This window comes from Scyliorhinus canicula, chromosome 15, assembly GCF_902713615.1.
Source record: "Scyliorhinus canicula chromosome 15, sScyCan1.1, whole genome shotgun sequence".
Lineage (NCBI taxonomy): Eukaryota > Metazoa > Chordata > Chondrichthyes > Carcharhiniformes > Scyliorhinidae > Scyliorhinus > Scyliorhinus canicula.
In genome coordinates this window covers 94,449,735-94,474,389 of record NC_052160.1, presented here as the reverse complement: position 1 = coordinate 94,474,389, position 24,655 = coordinate 94,449,735, and the positions used below count along the sequence as shown (strand labels likewise).

Genomic DNA, 24,655 nt, shown 5'->3' with positions numbered 1-24,655 from the left:
TGTCCTTCTCAGCTCCTCTTTTTTTCTTTAAAAAAAAAAGTATTTTTATTCTCCTCCTTTTGCACATTTTCTCCCGAATTTACACCCACCAACAACAAACAATAATCAACAACAAATATGCCCAACCCCATAACAATAACAGCAATCCCATCCTCCCACCAACCCCCAAACATCACCCCGCAAGTTAACATAAACAAATGACAAAAAGGAATCGGGGATTACCCATAGTCATCTTTAATATACACAGCCGCCCTCCATCCCAGCAGGATCCGCCTTTGGGCGATCAGCGAGGCGAAGGCTATGATATCTGTCTCCGCACCTGTTTCCAACCCTGGCTGGTCCGACACCCCGAATATGCCCTTCCGGGGACCCGGGTCTAGTTTCACGCGCACCACCTTGGAAATTACCCTAAACACCTCCTTCCAGTACTCCCCTAGCTTTGGACAGGACCAAAACATATGAACGTGATGAACGATATGAAGTGTTGGCGGAACTGCCTCCAGATTTTCAATGAAGCTGTTATTACCGGACTCCCTGAATATTTCCCCGGAGGTATCGGGAGCGGCGGTGTTTTTTTTCTTTCTTTTTTTAAAAATAAATTTAGATTACCCAATTATTTTTTCCAATTAAGGGGCAATTTAGCGTGGCCAATCCACCTACTCTGCACATTTTTGGGTTGTGGGGGCGAAACCCATGCAGACACGGGGAGAATGTGCAAACTCCACACGGACAGTGACCCAGAGCCGGGATCGAACCTGGGACCTCAGCGCCGTGAGGCGGTTGTACTAACCACTAGGCCACCGTGCTGCCCTTGGGAGCGGCGCTGTTGCTAGTGCTTTCAGCCCCAACCCCCTGCACAGACTCTCCTCCATTCTGACCCACTGGGAATCAGCCCCTCTGACCCAGCTCCGCAACTTCTCCACATTCGCCGCCCAGTAGTAGTACATCAGGTTCGGGAGACCCAAACCCCTGCCTGCCTTCCCCTCTGTAGCAGCACCTTCCTCACTCTGGCCACCTTCCATCCCCATATGAACAAGGTAATCCTTCCCTCAATCTCCCTGAAAAAAGATTTTGGCAGGAAAATCGGTAGGCATTGAAAAATAAACAGAAATCGCGGCAACACATTCATTTTAACCGCCTGCTCCCGACCCGCCAGTGACAGAGGGAGACCATCCCACCTTGCCAGATTGGCTTTCACTCTCCCCACCAAACTAGTGATGTTGTACCTGCGAAGCCTTCCCCTCTCCCGGGCAACCTGCACCCCCAGATACCTAAAGTGAGTCCCTGCCCTACGGAATGGCTGCCCCCCCACCCCTGCCACCGTCCCCAGCCCTGACACCACAAAATACTCGCTCTTGTCCAGGTTCAGCTTGTACCCCGAGAAAGACCCAAATACCCGCAGTAGCTCCAATATTCCTCCTATCGACACACTCGGTTCCGACACATACAGCAGCAAGTCGTCGGCGTATAAGGACACCCTATGCTCCCCCCCCCCCCCCCCCCAACAAAAAGCCCCACATCCAGTTTCCACCTCGTCTCTATGCTACCCCCTTCTCCAGCACCAATGTGGAGCGTGATCTGATACTGCAATTGCAGAGTATTCCGACCCCTTGACTCCAGCCAGCAAAGCCTTTCCCACCACAAAAACCTCGATCCGCGAGTATATCTTATGGACTGCTGAGAAAAACGAGTACTCCCGTTCCCTTGGGTGCAGGAACCTCCAAGGGTCCATCCCTCCCATTTCCACCACGAGCCCAGCCTTTTGCTGGCCAACACCGCTACCCTCGAGCCCTTCCATCAAATCCAGAGTTAAATACTTGGCTAACCCAGCCCTTTTTAAGTGTCACCTGGTCCTTCACCCTCAAGTGAGTCTCCTGCAGCATTGCCACATCGGCTTTTAAACTTTTAAAATGTGCAAGCACCCTTGACCTCCTAGCCCTCTCACGTTCCACGTGACTATCCTTACTGGGGGTCTCTCACCCCTCCCACCTTTCTTATCCACCTTCGTCATACCACCGGGCCCTGTCCCAAAAGCCTGACCCGTCCTTGTCCATTGTTAACATCGAACCCCTTCTCTCTCTCTCTCTCTCTCTCTCTCTCTCTCTCCCCCCCGTAGGCCCGTTGAAACCTGCTATCCAGGCTCCAACGTCCACAGCCCTCCTCTCACCTCACCTCCGTTCACTAGCTGACTCCCCCGGCCAAGATATATCGTCCCCTTCCAGCCAGTCCCAGAGAAAGAAAAAACAAAACAAACCCAACAATCCAATCCCTACAATTCACTAACATAACATTTAACCGTCGCAACACAGAACGCCAATCAAACCCACCATTAACTTGAACTCTGTAACAATGCAAAGAGAAGTAAATTGCAATACAAATCTGTAAAAAGAAAGTTGTACCATTTATACATATTCCAGCTGTTCAGACACAGTCCACAGTCTCTCTTCCAGTTCCGCTCTTCACGTCTGTCCCAAGCCTTCTGCCCTCACGAACGCCTCAGCCGCATCCGCTGTCTTGATATAAAAGTCTTTGCCGTTATACGTTACCCTCAACTTCGCTGGGTACACCATACCAAATTGCACCCCCTTGTACAACGTCGCCTTCACTCGCCCAAACGCCGCTCGTCTTTTTGCCAACTCCACCGTTAAGTCCTGGTAGATCCGAACCGCAGTACCATCCCATAGCACCTCCCGCTCTGCTTCGCCCAGCTTAATACCTTCTCCCTCATGCAAAACTTATGGAAGCAGATAATTACCGCCCTTGGCGGCTCGTTCACTTTGGGCTTCGGCCTTAATGACCGATGAGTTTGGTCCAGCTCGTACCGTCTCGCCCTCCCCCATCAGCTCTGCCAACTTCTTAGCGAAGTATTGTGTTGGCCTGGGCCCCTCTGTCCCTTCGGGCAAGCCAACAATTCTCAAATTGTGCCACCTTGAGCGGTTTTCCAAGTCTTCAAGCTTTGCTCGGAGTCCTCTGTCGACCTCCACCACCCTCCACAGCTCGTCCCCCATCGAGGTGACCTGGTCACTGTGTCGTGACATGGCCTCCACTTCCTTCATCTTCTCGCCCTGCTCTCTCACCTCGGCCGATGCCTTTGCCACTGCCACCTTCATCGGGGCGATTGCCTCCTCCACGAATGACTTCAATACGACCGCCGTCTCCTTCCTCAAGGCCTCCATGTGCCTCGCAAACTGCTTTTCCAGCTCCACCGCCATCACCGTGGTCATCTTCTCCACCATAAGTAGTGTGGCCCCGCTTTGCAGTTCGGCTTCTGCCATCCTGTCAACACTTTTGCTCATCATCTCCTTCAGCGGCGAACGCGCGTTTCCTCCTTTCTTCGATGCTGCTTTTCGCATCCTTTAGCGGCTTATTGTTTTTTATTTTCTTTTCTCCTCTCTCCCCCTCCACCCTCCTGTCCTTCATCAATCTGAATTATTCTTTTTCCTCCTCTTTTTCAATCTCCGCTCTGACTCTCAGCTCCCGCCCTTTTTCAATCTCTGCTCTGACTCTCAGCTCCTGCCCTTTTCAATCTCCGCTCTGACTCTCGGCTCCCGCTCTTTTTCATTCTCCGCTTTGACTTTCGGCTCCTGCTTTTTTTCAATCTCCACTCTGACTCAGCTCCTGCTCTTTTTCAATCTCCGCTCTGACTCAGCTCCTGCTCTTTTTCAATTTCCACTCTGACTCTCTGCTCCGGCTGTTTTTCGATCTTCGCTCTGACTCTCAGCTCCGCTCTTTTAAAATCTCTGCTCTGACTCTCGGCTCCGACTCTCTGCTTCGACTTTCTGCTTCCGCTCCTTTTAAATCTCCACGCTGACTCTCTGCTTCCTCTCCTTTTCAATCTCCGCTCTGACTCTTGGTTCATTTTCTTTTTCAGTCTCTGCTTTGACTTTCGCCTCCTGCTCCTTTTAAATCTCCGTGCTGATTCTCCCGCTCTTATTAAATCTTCGCTCTGACTCTCGGTACCCATGCTTTTTAAACTCCGCTCTGACTCTCGGTACCCATGTTTTTTAAATCTCCACCGTGATTTTCGGCTCCCGCTCCTTTTAAATTTCCGCTCTGACTCTCGGCTCCCGATCTTTTTCAATCATCCCTGTCTTCCCCTGATACCTTTGTGAACTCAAACCAATTGGTCCACATCTTTTTTGGCCATCTATGGATAGATGTGGCTGGACCACATCAAGCTGTACTAAAACTGTGCATGATGCAAGATCAGCATGGAGGGTGGAGATAATACGGTTGTTTTCCCCACAGCCAACTGTCTCTGCCCTGCCTCTTCCGTAATCACTTCTTAAAAACATGTTTCTTTTTTTAAGTTAGCTCGGCAGTGAAGGATCGAAATGGAGCCTAATCTTTACACACATCTAAGCTTTTATTTATAGAGACACAATGCAACACAAGCTTCCAAACTCATGGGAGTACAAGTGAGTTCCTAATTAATGTCTACCACCTGAATACAATTAAACTCCCTTATTCAGTTATCAGAATTCATGGATTAATTTCTACAAAGGTAGATTGATTTAGCTTCATCTGGTAATTCCCTCCACCTCCTACTTCCCCACTCAGTAAAATGTGCTTGCTTATATCCTGCACTTATATCCTAACCCTCATCCGTTTGCCACACAACCATCCTTCAGTGTCTTCTTCGTTGCCTTGTTTTTTAAAATTTATTCTTTTATGGGTTGCGCGTGTCAGTCTAGGTCAACATTTATTGCCTATTGTTAATTGATTTTGATAGCGTGGTGGTGAGCTGCTGCCTTCAACCATTGCAGTCGAAGTGGTGTAAGTACACCCAGAATATTGTTACGAAGTGGGTCCCAGGATTTTGACCCAGCTACTGTGAAGAAATGGACATATAGTTCAAAATCAGGATGGTGTATGGTTTGGAGGGGAACTTGAAGATGGTGGTGTTCCTGGTCTGACCTATATGTGATTCCAGACCCATAGCAATGTGGTTGAATCTTAATTGCCTCTCGAGGGCAATTAGGAATGGGCAATAAATGCTGGCACAGTCTGCGATATCCACGTCCCATGAACAAATTTTAAAAATTGATGATGGGAAAGTCATTTGACGAAGCCACTGAAAATGTCTGTGACAAGTGCACTGCCCAAGGAACTTCTGCAATGATGTCCTTTGTGCTTTATTTAAATTGATTCATGGAATGGGGGCATCGCTGGCAAGGCCAACATTTATTGCCCGTCCCTAATTGCCCTTGAACAGGCATTTAAGGGTCAACCACATTGCTGTGGGGCTGGAGTCACATGTAGGCCAGACCAGGTAAGGATGGCAGATTTCCTTCCCTACGGACAGTAGTGAACCAGATGTTTTTGTGACAATCAAAAATAGTTCATGGTGATCAATAGACTTTTAATTCCAAATGTTTTGTCGGATTCAAATTTCACCAACTGCCATGTTGGGATTTGAACGTGAATACCCAGAGCATCACCCTGGGTCTGTGGATTACTAATCCAGTGACAATGTCACAATGCCACCGTCTCCTAGCACTGTGTAAAATTGAATTGAAATGGCAGGGCGAGGAGCTGATGGTACGGACAACTGTTCAGTAAGTAGCTGAAAACTTGTGCGCGTGTGGAGTTTCTAGTGCATAGGATTTTAACCAAAATCATCTGCACACATTTTCCAGTTGGCAGAAGGTTGAATTTACGATTGTCTTTTTTTCCCATTAATTTCAGATTCGCTACATTTCTCAAACGCAAGGTTTGCCGGCTGAGTACTTGCTAAGTGCAGGAACAAAGACTACAAGGTTTTTTAACAGAGATCCAGATTCAGGATATCCACTGTGGAAGCTCAAGGTTATTTGCATATTTTCTCAGTTATAAAAAAAAATTCTGCGACCGCCATGGGAAGTTAAATTAGTTCTTCAAAGTAGATTTTCATCTTTAAAAACTGAAAGCAGGGTACTTTATTCCAAGTGTCCTATTCTTACTTTGCAACTGCAATTGAAAATGCAGCTTTTAGCTTGTTACTTATTATCTGTAATATAATGTGTCTGGTTGTTTCTCTCTTTTTCCTACACCAATCACAGGCTGGTTGCAGTTTTGCCAATGGAATCTGAACTGCTTGATGGCCAACCAGATGCATGTTTGAACAAGTAGAACTTGTTGACTTAACTGGAAGACTCCTTTCCCCAAGAAATTTGGGTTTTAAAATTAGATTCAAATTCAGCCATGGGTGTTCTGGTTGCCCATGGCGCTGACCGTGTCTGCCACCTGCACCCTGGCACAGCAAATGGTGGCGCCTGGTTGCCTTCCTCCCGGGCCGGGGTACTGCGTCATCCTTCTCTCCACAGCGTCCAGGAGGGTCTTCAGCTCAGCGTCCCTGAACTGTGGTGCTGCTCTCCTTCCAGCTATCTTGTATGTGTGTGTGGGGGGTGGATCAGTTAAGTGCGGCTGCGGCATGTGCGCCATCACGGCCCCGGCGAATCCGGCGCCGTTTTGCATGGAACCGACTGCGTTCCACGTGGCAATGGTGCTAGCCCATTCAGAGTTGCTGAATCGATGCAGTTGTTGCGCCATTTTTCCTGTCGTAAAACACCACTACTCCCACGCCGGCGTCAGCACTTCATCTCAGAAACAGAGAATCCAGCCCCTGGCGTGTCACTGCAGTTGGTAAAAGCTGTTAACCAGTTCTCTAGTTGTAATGTTTGCGAGCAGCAACGTGTGGCTTAATAGAGCTTGTTCTCTGAGTAGTTCTGGTCAGCTATAATAATTCTAACACACCATGGTGTTCAGATGGCTTGCATAGACTGCAATGTGAAGTAACTATTGTAGAGTATGTTGCCTGCAAAGTTCAGCTACTGATCAATGTAATCTTTTTTTTTTTAAATAATTTTTATTCAAATTTTCACATCTGCTGCTGACCTTTTGTTTTTACCGTTCTGCCAGGAGATCTAGGAATGGTTGCCATCTCCTGAAACACCCCTGCACTGACCCCCTTAGGGCAAATTTCACCCTCTCCAATTTAATAAACCCCGCCATATCGTTGACCCAGGCCTCCACGCTTGGGGGTCTCGCATCCTTCCACTTAAGAAGAATCCTCCGCCGGGCTACTAGGGACGCAAAGAATGAACACCGGCCTCTTTCGCCTCCTGCACTCCTGGCTCCACTACAACCCCAAATATTGCGAGTCCCCAGCCTGGATTGACCCTGGATCCTACCACCCTCGATACCGTCCTTGCTACACCCTTCCAAAATGCTGGGTATGCCCAGAACATGTGGACATGGTTTGCTGGGCTCCCTGATCACCTAATACGCCTGTCCTCGGTCCCAAAAAACCGGCTCATCCTTGCCCCGGTCATATGAGCCCTATGAAGTACCTTAAACTGTATGAGGCTAAGCCTCGCACACGAAGAGGAGGAGTTCACCCTTTCTAGGGCATCCGCCCACGTCCCCTCCTCAATCTCCTCACCCAGCTCCTCCTGACCAATGTAATCTTAATACAACAAGAAAAGAAAGTCTGCAATGAATGTCTCACAGCTGAGTGCACGGGTGATGCTCCCAACCCTCCTGTTCTGCAGGAAGCTTTGCACATCTTCCTGTTTCTGTGTTTCAGGCTTTTAAAATTTATGTTACTCCCAATAAAAGGCAATTCGGTTTGTTAGCCCACTGCATTGCCAAGATTGCATTTTAATAATTCCAGATTGTTTATTCTGAATTTGATTAACCATGTATCTTTTTATTTCACTGGCCTTAAAAAAACGAGTTTGAGCACTAGTAATGAAGTTTGGAATTGGCTTTACCGTTGGCTGTCTTCTGATAGTTAATATATTTTGCTAATGTTGCTATTGATTCTGCATGAGTTGGAACCCACAGTTATGAATGAAGGAATATGTATTGTTAGCACCAATGTGACTGTGACAGTATTAAGAATTGAGACGGAGATAATATGTGAAGGAAATATTTAAAAGTATGATCTTATTCCTACCAGAATTCCTTTGTGAATCAATCGAATGTAAAGTGTGCTAATTACATTCATAATTTGCGGAAAAAGACCACCATCACCCCATCCACGACCAGGAGGCGCTTTAGGGCAATTTAATGCCAATAAACTCTATAGAGTTGCCATTACATTCTCATTTTAAATAGATTAATCATAGTTCAAATTAAAAATTCACTTAAAGTTAGTCTGTACTGATTTCCACATCATTTATTTGATCTAAAATGGTGTCGCCAAAATAATCTGGCTGATGGCAAATTGAAATTAAATGAAAATCGCTAATTGTCACGAGTAGGCTTCAATGAAGTTACTGTGAAAAGCCCCTAGTCGCCACATTCCGGCGCCTGTCCGGGGAGGCTGGTACGGGAATCGAACCGTGCTGCTGGCCTGCTTGGTCTGCTTTAAAAGCTAGCGATTTAGCCCAGTGAGCTAAACCAGCCCCATGAAAGTATTGGTTGAGGAAATACTGCTCAGTGAGTGTAATCAATGCTGTTTTATGTATGTTTTTTGAGAAAACAAACTTATTGGTTCAACATAACTGGCCATATTCTCTGTACAATCCAAAATACCACAATAAATAGATTGTATATTTCTATTTCAATGTTACTTTGCTGTTGACTTTCATTGCAATTTGTGAAGTTTTTTTCACAGTTTTTTTACCTCTATATAGACAACAGAGGAACATGAGTTAGAGACGGGGATCAAATCGAAGGAAGCAAGAAAGTACATTTTCAACTGTTTGGATGATATGGCGCAGGTAAACATGGAACTTGAAGATTGACTTGCTACAAATTGTAGAATCATTTGTTTATTGGTGGAATGAAAATTTGACTTCTGTAGTGCACAGCTCTGTGATCATATTATTTTTTTCCTTGTAAATTTAGAGTGCCCAATTTTTGCAATTTAGCATGGCCAATCTACCTACCCTGCACGTCTTTGGGTTGTGGGGATGAATCCCACGCAGTCATGAGGAGAATGAGCAAACTCCACATGGACAGTGACCTGGGTCCTTGCGCCATGAGACAGCAGTGCTAACCAGTGTTCCACCATGCTGCCCCATGATCATATTATAAAGCACATTTGAGGCAACACTAGGAATTATCACCCTGGTATTTCTTTTTTTTGGAGCAATCCTGAGCAGTTTTGTGTTGATAACAAAAGTAGCCATATTTAATATTGGTATTTATAATTGTTGAGGACCTTTGTCCTGTGTTTACCAAGCTTCCCAAGTCCACCTAGGCCTCTGTTCTAGCTACTTTAATTGATGGTGTTTCACACCAGTAACATTTTTGTTGTGCAGTTGCCTGGAACTTGTATGCTAGTGGACTATTAGTGTTTGTGGACCCAACCATTCTCTCTGAAGTAATATAGACGTTTTGCTGCCTAATTTGTATAAAAATGATATCACCTGGTACTTTAGACACGTTTTCTGTGACCTAGTCCTTTTGAATAGTTCCTTTAAAATTTTTTTTTAGAGTACCCAATTATTTTTTTCCAATCAAGGGCAATTTAGCGTGGCCAATCCACCTACCCTGCACATCTTTGGGTTGTGGGAGCAAAACCCACGTAAACATGGGGAGAATGTGCAAACTCCACATGGACAGTGACCCAGAGCTGGGATTGAAACTTGGACCTCGGCACCGTGAGGTAGCCATGCTAACTACTACGCCGCTGTCGGCACCGTGAGGTAGCCGTGCTAACCACTACGCCACTGTGCTGCCCCCTAGTTTCAGTTATTGACTTTTAGGGATTTTTTATCCTATTTATGAAAGATCTATGCGCAGCTCCCAGATGGATTAATGGATAAACATATTCCATTGTTTTGCATTGAAATAAAGACTAGGTTTAATCTGTGATTTGTGCTTAATTAACTAGTGGCAGAGAAGTGATATTTTACCATGAAGTGTATCACACCCAAGTCTGACATCCACATGTGAAATAGTTCTTCATGGGGAGGACCAAAAGTCAGCTGCTCAAGTGACTACATCCCCTGCTCTATGCAATGAACTTACGAATCAGTGACTCCACAAAGACCAGGAATCAAATTCACATCTTCCTGAGCTTATTGCATAGTTTTGCATTGGATGAAACAGCTCATGTATATATAATGTGAAACCATATAGAGAGGGCTGGTTGATGACCAGCAGAGAAGAATTTCCACCCATCCACAGTGGAGGACCCCTGACTCAATCAGAAGTCCCAACATCAGACTACTTAACTCTGCTTGCCAGCCAGATTTCAATGCTGTGATGCACCCGCCTCGTAGGAATCTTGCTTTAGTACCTGACCATATCAACGGTAGGCTATAGTTCTGCCTTTTTTCAGTGCAAAATGGCTCCTCTGAGTAGGGAATGCAACCATTCATATTATGATCAAATGTAGAATCAGAATCAGACAGTGACCCAAGCCGGGAATCGAAGCTGGGGTCCTGGAGCTGTGAAGCAACTGTGCTACCCTCTGTGCTACCGTGCTGTCCCTTGTACTGTATTGTATTGTAGAACTGGTCCCCTTGCCCCCTGTCTCCAGTACATGCCGTCGGCCTTACTGGAAGTTGGATATTCTCACGCAGTCCTGGCACACAGTAACATTAAGGTTATAAATGAGGAAAGTGCATATATTATATGATCCCATCAGTGGATATTTCGCCCCACCCCAACTTCTCCCAACCCCTTTTGATCACCTACATTACGCTCTGCTACTAATTTTGGCACTAGTGTGTTATAATAGATTCCAGTCGTTTATGGAGTTTTTAATCAAAGAATGAAATCAAATCCAACGTTTTTCAAATGTTGTCTTAAGTTGGATTTGTTTCCATCACTGGTGTAATAAGCCTGTACTAACTTTGAAATGCAGGATACTGCTTTGTTTGTGGATCATCTAAGAATTTCGTGAATTCAATCACTTTAGTTTTGATTCCAAGTATAATTACCATTAATCGTAATTCTACTTTCAGATAAATTTTGTATTGGAAATTAAGATTCTGAAACTTGTTGAGAACTTTACAGTCTCTAAAGAGATCAATTTCCTCATTTATAACCTTAATGTTACTGGATGCCAGGACTGTGTGGGAATAGCCAACTTCCAATAAGGCCGAGGGCATGTACTGGAGACAGGGGGCAAGGGGACCAGTTCTACAATACAGTACAGTACAAGGGGCAGCACAGTAGCATAGAGAGGGAATATTAGCTCATAATTTTCGGTCTTCTGTTTCCTTTCCGCCCCCTTCTCATTGCCCTGTAGTGTTGGGCCCAATTACATGACCCCACTGAATCTGCAGTTAGAATTTGATATTGGCTTGGATTCTCTAGTTTTTATGGCTATTGTACCACAAATTTACAAACTCATCCATGGGAAAGTTTGGATTTTGTTTTTAAAAGAATATTTATGGGGTGAGGAATGGCTAAGAAATGTTGCTTGTTTGATTATGTTGTTTGGCAGTGTGTAGCTTTACTTCATGCACTGGATTTAAAGGCTTCACAGATTTTTAAAGTGCAGAGCAAGATTAGTTGCTCCGTAAGGCATAGCTGAATACTTAATCCTCAAGTGCATTAAGTGTTGGGGGATTATTATTGTACATTATAATCTTAAATAGAAAAAATTGGTCTTCTCCTGTTTTACTTTGAAAAAGGACTTGAGTAATGAGAAGTCCCAAAGCACTGAAGAGTTGCTGAAATCTGCAAAATACACACTTCTACTTTGAAACATTTTGATGATACGAGGTATTCATTGATTGTGATGACATGCCAATGCATTGAAAGGGACTAGCCCAATCTCTACCTGGTTTTCATTGTCAGGAAATCTAGCTGCTATCTATAAACTCTGCACTTGATGCCCAAAAACGTGGCGCCCAAAAACGTGGCACCGTCGGGCAGGAGATACGAAAGTCTGAGAACATGCACTAACAGATTCAAAAACAGTTTCTCCCCCGCTGTTACCAGACTCCTAAACAATCCTCTTATGGACTGATCTGTTGTCTTCACACATCTTCTCTACAGAGACACTCCTGTATGCGTCATACACTGCCTGTGTCTACGTATTTGCCTTGTGTACTTATGTTTGCCCTATGTTTTATTTTCTCATGTATGGAATGATCTATCTGGACTGTATGCAGAACAGTATTCTTCTTTTTTTTTAAAAATGTATTTTATTACAAACATGTACCAAAACAGGTTACAGTGAGTAAACACCATGGGAAGCATACTTCCCAACAATCAACCATACAGTCTGTGCAGATTTTCCTCCTTTTCACCCCCCCCCCGCGACAAACAGCCCCTCAAACACGGTCACAAACATCCCCCACTGTTCCCCACTAATCCCCACCGATCGGCACTCCAGTAAATTTCACCGCTGTGCAATCAGAGAGACTAAGGCCAAGACATCGGCCTTCCTCCTCTCCATGAGCTCCGGCTTCTCTGAAACCCCAAATATCGCCCCCATCAGTCCACCACCTCCTCCACTATCCTGGCTGAGACCGTAAACACTCCCGGTCAGAATCTTCCCAATTTTTCGCAAACCCAAAAAGTGTGCGCGTGATTCACTTGCCCTCCACCTCTCACACTCATCACTCATCTGCTACCCCCTGAAAGAACCCAACCGACATCCCTTCCACCCTAAAATGCCTCCTCAAATAATTCCATATCTTCACTCTGGACTGCACCTCTGTGCTCCTACAACGCTGCTTCCCCCCCGCCCCCCCCAAAGATATTCACCTTAAAACAGTTAATGAGGAGCCCATTATTGCATTGTGTTTCTTCACTGATTGACAGGATTATTATTGTTTACTGTTTTTCTACTTTTAGGTGAACATGCCTAATGATTTGGAGGGAACAGACATGTTGGCAGAGAAGGCAGACCGGAGAGAATATATTGATTTGTTGAAGAAAATGTTGACTATAGATGCTGACAAGAGGATTAATCCGTTAAAAACCTTAAACCATCCGTTTGTTACCATGACCCATCTACTTGACTTTCCTCATAGCAATCAGTAAGCTTTTTAAAATATATAAATAAAAGTTATTTCTAAAACAAAGCACTTGGGAATTGTACTATCAGAACTTGAGGTTTCCATTTCTGGAACATTTCCTGACTTTGTCCCTGGCATTGCTCATCTGCTGCTGAAACCCACATTGATGCTTTTGTTCCCTCTAGACTTGACTATTCCAGTACACCTCTGGCTGACCTTCTCCTCTTTCACCCTTCATAAAATTAAGATAACTAAAAACTCTGCTGCCCATGTCCTAACTTGCACCAAGTCCGTTTCGCCTATCACTGCCTGTGCTCACTAATCTACATTGTCTCCTGGTGAAGCAAAATTCGTACCCTGTTTTCAAATCCCCCATTGCGCCCTTCCTCCCCATCTCTGTAACCTCGTACAGCCCTCTGTGATCCCCGTGTTCACCCTATTCTGGCTACATGCACATCTCTGATTTTAAATGTTTTGCCATTGGTGACCCAATCTTTGTTTGCCTAAAGCCAGGAACAATGAAATCCACTCCATGTCCCCTCTCTCCCCACCCCACAAACCCCTGCCATAATTTTTTGTTGCCGTACTTCTTTAAACATACCATAAGAGTTGTACTAGCACCTCTGGTTCCCAACACAATCCAACAATTTGAATTTTTCCATAAACCAGGCATGCAGCTGTGTTCCATAGGCTGGAAGTTCTGTCTCCAAATTTGAACAGAGATCATCCATGAAAAGCCGAGAACAGAAACCCAAGTGGGGATACTTAAGATAGAATCGAATAGCACATGCAACACTTATCTGTCATATCATGACAATTTCGCGTGGCCAGCACTTTCTCAGAACCTTTATGAGATATTTATGAGAGTAATTGTATGGAAGCCTAACTTACGACTGGGTTATGTACCAACTTTTGCTTCCTTTTGTTCCGTTGGAAAAAGCTTTAGCAGATGTATGGTTGTGGGCAGCAGTAAACAGAAATAAGTGCACTGCTGCTTGTGTTCTAAAATCTGCTATTCCATACATAAAATATACATATTTACATTTCTTGCAGTGTGAAATCATGCTTTCAGAATATGGAGATCTGCAAACGCCGAGCCAATAACTATGAAACAGTAAACCAGAATAAAAGTCCATTTATTGCACACGTTGCGCCGAACACAAGCACAAACTTGACAATGGCCTTCAATAACCAACTCAATACCATGCACAATACCATGCACAATCAGGTATGTGATATATAAAGTCTATTATACTTAAAGATGTTTGTTTAAACCTGTTTAAACTGATAACATGTAAGCTTCCTTCATCTGCTAGCTATAAGAATCCCACATTAAATATGTTTGGAGGGCCTTAAAGAAGTTTCTATTGGGTATGGGGTCCATATCATACTCGCCTGTATAATTTGGCTTGAAATTGGGAATCTCGAAGTCCAGTGGCGATGTGGAAAATAGCCAGAAGCTGCACATTAGTGTAATAGCAGACTGCTTTTCTGACTAAACTCCAAAGTAACGTTTGTGAAGAGTAGAGAGAGTGCCTGCATCTCAGGAATGGAGAATGTTCCAGTCTCCTAGCTGTGAAATTATCCACTTTGAGCACAATATTCACAAATAATTAACCTAGAAATGCATTTTTATCAAGTTGTAAATTGACGCTTGCTGTGAATTTGCAATGTGGATCTGCGCTTATTTCAATCATATTCTGGAGTTGAACCTTCTCTTATTTAGTTATTTATAATAATCTTCATTAGTGTCACAAGTAGGCTTGCATTAACACTGCAATGAAGTTACTGTGACAATTCCCTAGTTGCCACAGTCCGGCACCTGTTCGGGTACATCTAGGGAGAATTCAGAATGTCCAATTCACTATTTGGACGGTGAAGTAGGAGTTCTACGTTAACTTGCAGCTCTGATCATTTTCTATAGATAAGAAAAAAAATCAGCTGTTGTGCTGCTAATCGAATATTTTCTGTATGAGCTGAATTTGCTTAGCCCAAAATGTGTAATCGTGAGATTACATTTTGGGTCTTTTTGAGACCTTAATGTGATCTCTCAAGCTCCATTATAGATGGAGTGAAATAGACCTCTAATATTGTAACCTGTTTGTTTGGAGATGGTACTTGTACTTTGTCCTGGAGTTATTTTCACACATCAGACACTCTTAAAAGTATTTTAAAATATACAACCTGTGGTGTCCTTTCAGCCGCTATTTTACATGAAAGATGGATGCCGATGGATTCTTGAACTTTACTTGGAAACTTGGTCATTCCTTAATGTTCTGATGGATTACAAGTCTATACAAAATTTCAAATTGAAATAGAGAAGTAATTGAAGGAAGAGAAGGAAAATAATAAAAGGAATAAGGAGCAGAAGAGGTTTGGAAATATTGTATGGGTGTAAGGGGAGAAGTTGTAGACCCGAAGGGATTGTGACTCATCTAGCTCTATGCACTACATTCAAAATATATATAGGCAAGCAAGCCTCCATCTGTTTATTTAATTAAATCCTTGCAGGTGAAACTGTAGGTTTAACTGAGGTTGATACAACTTAGGAAATTATAACCAATTCTGTTATGACTAAGGTGTAACAGTATAAAGGTTGTATGTGAAACAGAGAGCGTAGCTGACTGTGGAATCTTTTAATTAGTATGATTTCCTTTCCAGATTAGAAACACACATTCTTATTCTATAGCCCACAAAGTAGGCTGGATCCCTCTTTTAAAAAATCCTGTGTGTGAAATAAGGTCAGGCAGCATCTGTGGAGAGAGGAACAGAGTTAACATATTTGGTTGATGACCTTTCATCAAAACTAGCAAAAAAATAAATATTAAGCGAGTACTGTAGCAGGAAAAGAGGCGGAGAACAAAAAGGAAGGTCTCTAATAGGGTGGGTGGGAGACACAAAAGATTAGATGATATGGAATGGTACGGGGGGGGAAATAATATGCCAATGAGACGAACAAAAAACAAGAGTTGGGTCTAGTGGTGGTGTGTATTCAACAGATCTTCCTCTGCCATTTATTCCACCTCCATAGTGATACCATCACCAAACATATCTCCTGCCCTTTCAGAATTATCAAGGGACTATTTCCTCTAACAAACCAGTCCATTCTCTATCATGCTGGTCAACCCTTCCCATTTCCAGGCAAGCACAGGAGATTCTACATCTGTTCTTTTACCATCTCAGTTCTCACTGTCCAGGGCCTAACGCTGCCCTTCCAGGTGAAGCAGCAATTTACTTGCATTTATTTCACTTTAGTATACTTTGACAAGTTCTTTGACAAGTTCTGTAGCTGAAAGGTTTTAAAATTGAATACTGTGATTTTGTGGCCAAAAGCAAATGTGAAAATGAATTAGTGGATATAATCCTAAATAGCAAACTTGGGAACAAAATGGAGGAAAAATATATTGTTTTTGCTTTATTCTTGCTTGAAAAATTGAATTTGTAAAAACCTTGTGAAATGAATACTGAGAACCTTGTGCAAGTTTGTCTTCAGTATTCAAGGTCTTGTGTGTCTTAAAGACATCAGGGAGAATTCCTTTATTCCGGATTACTTGCACCAAATAACAGCAGTGAAAAGATGAAGGCCAGAATCCTCTGGCCTCCCCGTGGCATGTTTCTTGCGGCGGGAGGCAGCATGCTGTCGCCGGCATTAGAATCTTCTGGTCCTACCCCTGTCAATAGGATTTCCCATTGACTGAGCCCAATGCTGCTGGGAAATCCATGACGGGGATGTGTCAGCAGGATCAGAAGCTTCCTGCTGGCGTGAAGAGGTGGAGAATTTTTGTAGAAGTCTTGCAAGCTGTATTGGGAATGTTTTTTTTGTAAAATGTTATCAGCTCTTTGAAGAGAAAACTATATGAGGTGCACATTGCCTGCTGTATAACTAATGGCAATTGTTAAACTGCTTATCGATATAATCCTTGGGTATTAAAACAAAAATGAGCAATCTACTTGTATTTTATTCTTAGATTTTACAAACTCCCAAGAAAGTCTCCCACTTTATTGCTGCACATAAAATTGATGATTGAATTCTGTAATTTCTTTAGGCCAACACCCTGGCTCCTACCTCCACAGCTGCAACTCTTTCACTGTCCAGTGCCGATGTATCTTTGCTTAATTATCAACCTGCACTCTACCAGCCTACAGCAGGACCTGTGGCGGGCGTTGCACAAGCAAGCATGCCTCTGCAGGCTGGAACAACACAGCTGTGTGCACAGGCTGATCCTTTCCAACAAGCCCTCATTGTGTGTCCACCAGCATTTCAAGGTAAGCAACTTCACTGCCCCTTTTTACTGTCCTGTAGAAATGACGAGAGCCGTTTGTAACTTGAATGCTCCTTTTAAAATCTGGATGTTTTCCAAAACCCTTTTGTGTCCAAACTGCCAAGCTCATAGAGTAATATCAGTTTAATGGATTTGTATGTGTATGTAGACTGTTCTATGCTTAGATTCACATTTCCTTTTGTTGGTCTAGCTTTATCGGAAGCCTTATGTTTAACCGGGTTTGGGAATTATTCAACCATGTAATCAGGGATTCAATTGGTATCTGTTGTGCTTATTTACTGCTTTCAAACTGGTTGCATGATGTAATATGGCATTTATTTGGGATTTTCTAATTTGACTGGAAAATGTTATTCTGGTAATTGACTATAGTTGACAAATTTTACTGGCACCTTGCTGCTTGAATTTGTTTTTTGACTGATTCAAAAGATTAGACATCCAGCTCAATAGCATTCATGGAGGTAGTGCTTGACAGGCACTAGGGGAGTACAAAACTTGAGGAATGTTGCAGTGTTGAAAAGGCATTAAAATGGTGAATGCAAGAGTTGGCTGCAAAGGAACACCAAGAACACTTGAGGCATATTTAAGATAGAGAAAAACTAGCAATCGCATAGATTTTTGTTTTAATTTTAGAGTACCCAATTAATTTTTTCCAATTAAGGGGAAATTTAGCGTGGCCGATTCACCTCCCCATCACACCTTTTGGGTTGTGGTGGCGAAACCCACACAATCACGGGGTGGATGTGCAAACTCCGCACGTGCAGTGACCCAGAGCCTGGATCGAACTTGGGACCTCAGCGTCGTGAGGCAGCAGTGCTAACCGCTGCGCCACCGTGCTGCCGTAATTACATAGATTACTAACTAGTATCACTAGATCGATATAACTTAGTGAGCTGGAAGCATAACAGTATGGGTGAGGTTTGGTTTCATGTAGTAACATCTGAATGCCTGTATTTTATTTTCAATTAAGGGGCAATTTAGCATGGCCCATCCACTTACCCTGCATATCTTTAGGTTGCGGGGGCGAGACCCACGCAGATACTGGGACAATGTGCAAACTCCACACGGACAGTGACCCGGGGTCAGGATTGAACCCGGGGCCTCGGCGCCATGAGGCAGCAGTGCTAACCACTGCGTCACCGTGCTGTCCTGAACCCCTGTATTTAAATTCATATATTCTGTTATTGTTCGGGAAGCTGAAGTAGAGAATCAAGGCCTATTGGGCTTCATTTTAAGTCTGCAGGTAGGTATGTTTTGAACAGGTTAAAATTGGGCCCATAAAGTTTATAAATTCCTGAATTAAATGGGTAACCCTGTAACTTTGATAGTTTCTCTTCCCGCCCCCACCTTTCTTCCCCCATCCAAAGACAATAATCTCTCTGGTCAGGAGAATTGGCAGTCGACTCTGCTCGAGCTTTAGTTCTTGACAATTTGACTGGTCATTTGATAGCGTGTAATAATGGTCCATGGTTACTGAACTTGCACCTTTCATTTTAACTGAGGCCAGGGATTGCCGTGTGCATGGAAAATCAGTGTTGCTCCACCATGTGAGGCTGAACTGCTTGCAGCCTTTTATGAAATATTTCCACTTAAAACTTTTAAAATAAAAATATGCAAGCTTTAAAATTCTTTCATTTTGTGTTTAATTTTCCATATAGCAATTTGTGAATTGACCCAGAAATGTATGCTGTATTTCTTATTGACAGGGCTGCAAGCATCTGCAAAACATACTGGCTTTTCTGTTAGAGTGGAGAATGCAGTGCCTGTTGTACCACAAGCACCAGCTGCACAGTCAATTCAGATTCAGCCTGGTGTTCTCGCTCAGGTAAGTCGCTGACCAGTCTATTTCAAGTTGTGTTGTGTTTCCCACAGTTTCCTGTGCTTCCACTCTTAAAATACCGTAACGCTTTCTGGGCTCCAGCAAGGGTGGTGTCTTCCAAGTTTGCTTCAATAGACAGACATCATGAGGACTGAGTGTAAGATGTAGTCGTAAACAGTAATCGGGAGTAATTTTTTTACCCCTATGCACCAGTCTTTCATTGTCTACCAAGCAAAGGACCTGGAAACCAATAACGGCAGATTGAACCCTTTTAAAGCTGCAGTGTTCCATGTAAAATTTGCCCGTGATTACTGCATGAATGAAGATTAGAGCTGCTTAAGACGTTGATTTACATTTCACAAACTGCCTTTTATCCAAAGATTGCTAAAATGATTGTAGAGATTTTGATTTTTTTTTTCTTGGTGATGACTCCATCCAATTTTCACTGGACTATTCCTGCAATGCAGTACTTCCTCTGGATAGCTTTTGTTTGTGATTCACAGTTGATATTTAATGCCAGCAAATTGCTCTGCCACTAGGGCTGCCACAGTCGGCTCCAATTCTGTTTGTCAGGAGAACAATGTGGGCCATGGTATGTTTTTGAGAGCCACATTGGTCTGTAGTGGCACTCTACCATTATCCTTCTGAAATCATTTAACGTGGCCCTTAACAGCGATTGATTCTGAGACCATATGGTTCGCATCGTGGCACTCTGGTTACATTTGCTGAGCCATCAAGGGATTGCAAGTGTCAAAAGCACTTCTCATGGTGTCACATTATACAAATGTATTTTATTGTTAAAAAGGGAATGCTTAGGTAATCCTTAAATCACAAGCATTACAGAACCAATTTGATTAATGTGAAGATTGTGGCAGCAACATAAACCTTTCGAGTAATCTTTAAAAAATCTAGTAATTTGACAAAAAAGTCAGATCAGTGCAATACCAGCTGCAACTTTGATTTTATAGGTTAGGTTTAACTTATTGATGTAAATACCCAAGTTCAAATTGCTCCAAAACTTTAAAACTAAAATACTTGTATCAAATATAAGCTCGTGAATTAAGTGAAATGGTGACGATGCAAAGCCAAGGAGAAATCAGCAATAATAATTGAAGCATAGGCAAAACAAAATTTTGAGAATTCTTTGGGCTGTGAATAACTCATGTAAGTGAAAGGTTAAAAGATAAACTTTGGAAAAGTACTTTGAAATTTCAAAGAACGCACAAAGATTTCCATTGATATAGTGTCTCAACATGTTAAAACATTTCAGAGAACTTCATACAGCAAAGAAGTGAAAAGGGCACTCTGGCCTATACCTCCCCCGGGTCATGTCAACTCGGTGTTATTGCAGTTGCACAAATCTTTGAGGTTTTTTCCTTCCTGATTGAGGCGTTGTAATTGCAGAACTGAAAAAAAATGTTTTTATTAAGTGCTTCCATTTCACAGAGGAGGCTTCAGGCCAGACCACATTCAACAACTTGTTTTGAAAACTCTGCTCAGATTTTGACAGCCCTGACAAGTTACACCACAGCTGATGCAACCCACACCAATACAAAACAATGCTAAATCAAAGAACCCACAACATCCTAAAAGGAAAGTCAACTTGCCCTATCTCCCAATGTTAATGAATGGATTATTTTAAAATATCTTCCACAATTGAGATCCGCAGCTTCACCAAAACGTAATCTGTTTTTCTTTGGGCCATTTTCTGTGTATCGGGTTTAGTTGAAGGCTGTCGTCTAGTTTGAGATGTAATGCTCAAACTGCCAGGGGCGTAAAACATTACCCAAACCCACCTTCATTGGCAGAGGTAGAGTGCAATACCTGCTGTTTTTATGTCCCAAATTTTCATTTTAATGCACTGTTTTAAAAACATTTTGCAATTTATTATGTTTTTCCTAAGGTTTGATTTATATCTGTTCACATGTGACTTGAAGGCAGTTTTAAATCAGCAGAGGCAGGCAGGTGAAGTAAACAATCAGTTGGTAAGATAATTTTATTAACCGTGTCCACATTAAACCATCAATGAACACGTTTTGCATTGTGTAGCTGTTGCAAAAGCAACCGAAAACCAGAGAGTTGCTTTACTTGAATAGCTATAAACAGCTAGTTGGCCAAGCCAGTAGCCATAACCTGCAACTGTATCTATAATTATCAAAGCATATAGCTGTGCCATTGGTGTGTATTCTTGTTTAGGGCCAGGCTAAGCAAGTTGTTCATAATTACCCATTCTGTTAATTCTGGCGTGTTTGTATAATATGGAGATATTGTTTTGGTGAAAACATGCTGTGGAATATTCTTAGGAAAAAAAATCGCCAAATCCACATGCTGCCTCTGTTTAAACAGTAATATAATCTTCTTTGACTCCATGTGTGCACAATTCTTCAAACTTGAGCTTGATTAGTGCAGTGAATCACAGTCATCCAGAACAGGGACCCATATGCTGAAACCTGATAACTGTTTCGCCACAAATGATTGCAATATATCAGGGAATGTTCTGCTAGCTACTTAATCTCTTTCTTTTCCCTCTAGGATTGTGGCAATGTGGAATAAATAATAACTTTATTTTACAGTGTTGGAAAATGTAATTTTGTAAACGATACTGAACTCTTCATAGCTTTGAAAACCTTATTGTCAAAAGATAAACATTTGAGCTCAAAATCTTGAGACCTCCCTCATAACAGTGTTGTACTAGTTTCAAAATTTTGATTGGTTGTATGGGGTGGGATACAAAACTTTTTTAAAAAGGCAGAAAAAAACATGTTTCTGTTTGTAGTAATGTAGATGCACCTTTAGCTGCTGCTTTTTAAAGCTATGATGGGGATTGCTTTTTAAAAAAATTATTTGAAATTGACAGTGTCTCTTTTTGTATTCCTGAGTAGAATGTGCATCAACTCCACTTAAAATTGAATCTAATATTGATGCTAGTTTCAGTTATATGCATTTGTTTCTGTGGGTGGTGGGTCTTGTTGGTTCACTTTTCAATGCATTTTTATCTCATTCAGGTAGTTGTGCTGTTCTCCTAGCCCATCCCATTTTGGGGCCCAAATTGAAATCTGACCCAATCTGAATGAATCTGAATTTAATTTGTGGTTCGCTTGACGTGCGCCTTGCCAAAGACCAAGATTTTCATACTATTCTGAACATCAAAAAGAGACACTGCAGATTTAAGAACGAATGTACCATATAACTGACTCCCAACCCCCCATTACAGGGCAGCTGCACACCGCTGATGGTGGCCACTCTACATCCTCACGTTGCCACTGTTGCTCCGCAGTATGCGGTCCCTTTTACCCTGAACTGCGCAGCCGGCCGGCCTGCGCTGGTCGATCAGACGACCACAGTACTGGTAAATGCTCCCACTTGGTGTGATTCTATGCACTAACAGATGCTCCTCTGAGGCTGCTGCAGAGGAACGGAAGCATGTATCATTGTGTGCCTTATATATTTTCCACGTCATTGGACGTCTCCTCTTTCTTACTCTTTTGAACAATCTGGATGGTGAAACAAGTTCTACTTGAGACCAAAATACTCAACATTTCTAAAAGGCTCAAATTCTAGTGACATATTTGGGGACAAAGGAAATAGAATTTAACTTTCACTACCAGTTGACTACTTGTATTTCATTCATGGTTCATTAACCAGATAAATATAAAGCCGTTTTAAGGACTGATATTGTGGAATATAAGTACACTTGTGCCTAACTGTATCTGAAGTCCCTAAGGAAATTATATAAAAGTATAACTGCCATATCTTTTAACCTACTGCAAATCAGAGTTAAGTAATCTATGCTCAGACATAAAGTGGCAGAGAGGGAGGGAATGGTTCTGCCCACAATAGTATTATAAATGATCTTGATTATGCATTCTACTTTTTGCAAAGCATTTCAAGAGAAATTAGTGCCATTCTATGGATTCTGCCAGATGGAGCAAAGCAATTTGAACAGTGGATCAGGCGTTATTGCCATCTTGTTTTCTCCTCCACCTTCAAAACCTCTGGGCAACCTTGGTAAGCAGATGAGAGAGAAAGAAGTCGATGGATATGGTGACAGCTTTAGTTGGAGTGGTGGAAGGAACCAGATGTGGATCAGATCAGATTCGCATCATGCACAAAGCCTTTGCTGGTTCTACCCTGACCAGCTATTTGAAGACTTGCAAGAGATTCGAGCGCACAAGTAGACCTATCGCTTCCACGTGTATATACTTTTAAAATTGAATGTTGGGATGAATTGCTGAAAGAGTAGCATACAAGTCTTTAGAGGTTTAGTTTTATAATGCATTGGTCAGGATTGTTTGTGTGCTATGTATAGTTTAGTTATCCTATTTTGAGTGCTATGTCTGCATTCAAGAGGATGAAGAAATGTCTGAAGAGGATGGCTTATGAACATATAATATGATGGAAATGTATAAGGCACTGGTGAGGCCACAACTGGAGTATTGTGCGCAGTTCTGGTCACCGCATTACAGAAGTATTGCTCTGGAGAGAGTGCAGAGAAAATTTACTAGAATGTTGCCAGGGCTGGAGAATTATAGCTACGAGGAGAGATTGGAGAGGTTGTGGTTGTTTTCCTTGGAATAGAGAAGGCTGCGGGGTGACATGATGAGGTATACAAAATTGTGAGGGGTAGAGATAGAATAAACATGAGGAACCTGTTTCCCTTGGCAGAGAGTTCAAAAATCAGGGGTCATAGGTTCGAGCTAAGTGGCAGAAGGATCAGAGGGGACATGAAGAAAGACTTTGATGCAGAGGGGGTGGGTGCCTAGAATTAGCTGCCTGTGTTGGTGGTGGAGGCAGAGATCCTAAACTCTTTTATAAAAAAATAAATAAATAAAAGTACCTGGATCTGCACTTTTAAGGGCTGTAAGCAGCAGGGCTACGGGCCTTTTTCAGGAAGATTGGGTTAGAAAGGGCACCTGGTGTTTTTGGGTCGGCATGGACAAGATGGATTGAATGCCCTCTTCACTGTATATTTTCTCTGGTTCTATAACTAGATAAATAGGCTTTCCAAATGTAGTAGGATGTTAAGCTGGATGACTGCACTATAATCACAACTTGAATTTATGTATCAATAATAAAATGTCTCCATGACCTATAGCAGCAAAAACCCAAGGGATAACATTTCTGGAGCTGAAGGTGAGTTGGAGTTTTTGTATGTGGATCTCCGAAGTGGCTAAGGAGGATGTTACTTCAGTAGAATTTTGAGGTATCAGAAGTAAGGATGAGAGTCTCAGTGGGCCTTGGGATTAGGATAAGCATAGAGGCCGATTATGTTGTTTAAGTGTATATGATGGTTGGGGATTGACAGAGCAATTGAATTGGATGTTGTCAGACAGTAAGGAGAAAGAGAAAACCAAGGATAGAATCTTAGGATATTCCTGAAATGGCACTGTTTGGAATAAAGGAGAATCTATTGCTCGATGTGCTGGCCTTTTCAGAACCAGTAGTACAAGTCAAGTGAACAATGATTTTGACCTGTGGAGATGGAAAAGTCTAGGATGATGAGGATAGTGTACCACAATCAGTTGATTTTAAGGTGGCAATATTAGAAAAGAATTCCTGCAGCACAGAAGGAGGCCATTCAGCCCTTTGAGTTTGCACCAACCCTGTGAAACGTCACCCTGCTTAGGCTCACTTCCCCGCCC

The 24,655-nt window shown here is 42.7% G+C and overlaps 1 protein-coding gene across 6 annotated transcripts in view; it reads left to right on the top strand.

Moving 5' to 3' along the window:
• The window catches only part of LOC119978400 (homeodomain-interacting protein kinase 1-like), a 137,389-nt gene that overhangs the window by 83,908 nt on the left and 28,826 nt on the right, over positions 1-24,655 (top strand). For 4 of the 6 annotated variants that reach the window (XM_038820023.1, XM_038820024.1, XM_038820022.1 and 1 more), the window contains 7 exons: positions 5,689-5,808; positions 8,622-8,708; positions 12,751-12,935; positions 13,968-14,142; positions 16,961-17,180; positions 18,901-19,019; positions 22,228-22,362. In XM_038820023.1, the coding sequence (XP_038675951.1) occupies positions 5,689-5,808; positions 8,622-8,708; positions 12,751-12,935; positions 13,968-14,142; positions 16,961-17,180; positions 18,901-19,019; positions 22,228-22,362 (1,041 nt within the window). The remainder of the gene's footprint in view (positions 1-5,688; positions 5,809-8,621; positions 8,709-12,750; positions 12,936-13,967; positions 14,143-16,960; positions 17,181-18,900; positions 19,020-22,227; positions 22,363-24,655) is intronic. The other 2 variants (XM_038820027.1, XM_038820026.1) reach the window with 1 other exon arrangement.